Raw genomic sequence first — 3,158 nt, 5'->3', positions numbered from 1 at the left:
TATCAGTCACATTGCTGTACAAAAGTTTGTTTTACTAAAATACAACCGCTACCGCCCGCGCGTTGGCTCCAACGTGACTTTGAGACTTTTGCTGAGTGACTGTTGTTGTGACCGCCGGTTGGCTATATTTGACCGCTGCTAACACTGAACGTGAACAAACATTTCAGCTACAAACACTGGACTAATATATCCACGCTTGTGGAATAATATTTCGATCACCGGAGATCTGGGATACCAGGAAGATAGAACTATTCTTGGTGTGGTGGTTCAACGGAATACGGAACTACGGAATCTCCTATTTTGAACTGTGAGTTTTATTTTATTTGTATTTTTCTCTTTGTGACTTTGTATCTGGCTTACATCAGTAATTTGTTCAGTTCATTAGAGACTCCATAGGGCCCCACTACTGTCATAGGGCCGTTAACCACTACAGTGTCAACCGTTCTATCAAAGGTTTGGGGAAGAGGAATCCGGGGTGTTTGAGACTGATAGTCTGTTTTGGTGTTGCAAGTAGTACGAGCACCTCGAGGTCCTCAGATATATCCCTCATATATTGGAGTTTCAGCGCGTTTGCAGCATGGAAACGTGGATTTGGATTTTGTACCCGACTAGATGATGAGATATAGATGAGTGGTGAGATATAGTGGCATGTTGTACAATTTCGGTGATCGGGGAATGGGAGGCCTATCAAGAGCTGCTTAAATTTACAGTACAGTTACTTTGAAATTCTGGGTATTTATGCTCCGTAGGGAGAGCACGTTTTACACCGCACTGATACCCATTCGAACCTGGTAGTCTACAAATGTTTTCTACTCCTGCGTTTGATTTCTCCAGTGGTCTCATAATCAGTTTCAAACTCCATGTGCTAAGAAAGGCATGGGTCACTTTCGACGTAAACATCTTAGCCCAGCGCAGGCGTGCCGGAAACTGACGACAGAATATTGCACCATCCCAATTCTGAGTTCTCTGTCACACCCCCGATGAGCTCAACATTAAAATCGACGACAGAATGCTAAACAGGAAATGATTCAACCGTTACAGAATGCTTGTGATTGTCTGGTATAAAACTGTTGACCACGTGACGGCCGGCAACCACCAGGGTTGTAGGAATCACAGGAAATCAGCTAAGAGATATGCGACAAACAGATATCATAAAACCATACCCTTGCTGATGTAAAAAGCAATATATCGCTTTATTCTTAGACACAATAGTACGTAGTCGGTGCTGCCAAAGTAAAAATATAAGGTAAAAGGATTTGGATATGCATAAATGTATACATAACTCTGCTACGTAACATAGTCAGCCATCTTGGCACTGTGGATTTCGCTTGCAAGTTCGTGTATACATGTCAACTTACACAATATGCCTGATTGTTGTAGTACCTATCATAAAGTCGAGATGTCAGCTGAGCAATGTCTTCCGTCCCAGTTTCTATAAATTGAAAGTTAAATAAGCAAATATGAGAAGAACCTGCCACCTTCCCGCTTTCTCAAAAGTCCCTCAAAATACTTTTCTGCGAAACCGAAAATATCTTTCGGTTGATGGCGCAATACTTCCCTTGACAACCCTTCTAGAAGACTTGGAAACCCTAAAGGCACGCGTAGCTTTGTATTTGAAAACGGTACGGCCATCGCTTAAATTACCGCGGTTACTATGTCAACCTGAATAATAGTCAGCTCAGAGTAGGGTACGCTGGAAGGTTTAGGAATATCAGGGGGTCTCTGTGAGCCCTGAAAGGCTTTGTAATAAATTCTAGAAAGGTTGACGGTTAAAAAGATACAAGATTATGGGACCCTGCAAATCCGATGGCATCGTCTTCCCACGGATTGCTCCAGAAAATATAGGCTGTCACCCAAGACTCCCGGGTCGATTCTGTTCTTTCCGTTCAGCGACCGCTGTTCGCCTGGAAGGCATAGGCAAAAAAGAGTGTTGCGCTGTTTCACAAGTTCTCAGCACAGGGCAGTCAGCCTTTAAGTGCGAGAACTCACATAAAACAAACTCATAAAAGCGATTTGAACCGGCCACTAGAAGCAGCCTGGACAACCAACGAAGGAAGGTTATTCAACGCAGATACTACCCGAAGTGAGAAATAGTTTGCCTAATGTAAGTGTACGCTATGAGCTTGAAAACCCTCCTACCATGTTCCCGCCGTGTGTTAGCTGGTCAACAGCGGAAAAGCTGTTTGTCAAACGTTTCTCGGATTCGCGAATCGATATACTGGATCGATGCCCTCGCCCAAATTTCCCGGGTTGATTTGGTTATTGTCGTGCACCTGGAAGGCACAAGTGAAAAAAGGTGTAGCACTGCTCTCTAAGTTCTCGGTGTGGGTAGTATGCTTGCCAGCGCGAGGTCTCGCATAAATAAGTGTGTAATAGTGCTTTGAACTGGGTTTCAGAAACAGCGTGGATGACCATCAGGGGAAGGTTATGACATGCAATAACTAAACCAAATGGGAAGGAATTTAGCCTGTGTAAGGTATCCGCTCTGAGCTCGGAAATCTTACAATGTCTCGTCAGGTGCTTGGTGAGTCAAAATTGAACAGACTGTCGGCCAAAACCTGTTCGAAAAGGGCATAAGTAAGAATAACGTCTCATTGGAGGCTGCGATACTCAAACGTAGAAAGATTAACCACTATGAGACGCATCTCATAGTTCACGGATTTCAAGCCGGCAGCCATTTTCGTAGCGGCTTGCTGGACACATTCAATGGGGGTCTCGTCCTTCTTGTGTCCTGAGTAGACAACTTGGTTGGCGTATTCAAAGAGCGGTCTGACATAGGCCCCATATAGTGTTTCGAAGCCCATGCGAAAAATTCGGGGGAAGGTACGCTGGGTCATCCGTGGAACGGCTGATGCCTTTTGTAGCGATTTCACATGGTGCAGTGAGAAGGACAAGTTTGAAGAGAGCCAGCTACCCAAATCCTTTTTGACATCTATTCTTGTGATGTCTTCTGGTCCATTCCCACAACACATGACAAAGGCATTCACTGAGCCCCCTCCAAATGACATATGGACGCACTTTTCGTCATTTAGAAGAAAGTTTCAGTCCAATGATCATCACGTTGCAGCGTATACATCAATTTGTAGAGCACTATGAACTCCGAGATTTCAATTCGTTCGCAAAAAGTGGACATGGACTTGAAGGGATGTCCGGAGGGT

General features: G+C 44.4%; 1 protein-coding gene across 1 annotated transcript in view; it reads right to left on the bottom strand.

Moving 5' to 3' along the window:
• The window catches only part of T265_04069 (hypothetical protein), a gene marked incomplete at both ends in the record, with an annotated part of 35,705 nt that extends 34,047 nt beyond the window's left edge, over nt 1-1,658 (bottom strand). Inside the window, 2 exons of the mRNA XM_009168715.1 lie at nt 1,359-1,432; nt 1,479-1,658. Coding sequence (XP_009166979.1) covers nt 1,359-1,432; nt 1,479-1,632 — 228 coding nt within the window. The remainder of the gene's footprint in view (nt 1-1,358; nt 1,433-1,478) is intronic.
• Nucleotides 1,659-3,158: the final 1,500 nt, after the last annotated feature.

This window comes from Opisthorchis viverrini (assembly GCF_000715545.1).
Source record: "Opisthorchis viverrini unplaced genomic scaffold opera_v5_64, whole genome shotgun sequence".
Taxonomy (NCBI): domain Eukaryota; kingdom Metazoa; phylum Platyhelminthes; class Trematoda; order Opisthorchiida; family Opisthorchiidae; genus Opisthorchis; species Opisthorchis viverrini.
The sequence above is the reverse complement of the archived record's forward strand: the minus strand, read 5'-3'. Positions and strand labels throughout refer to the sequence as shown.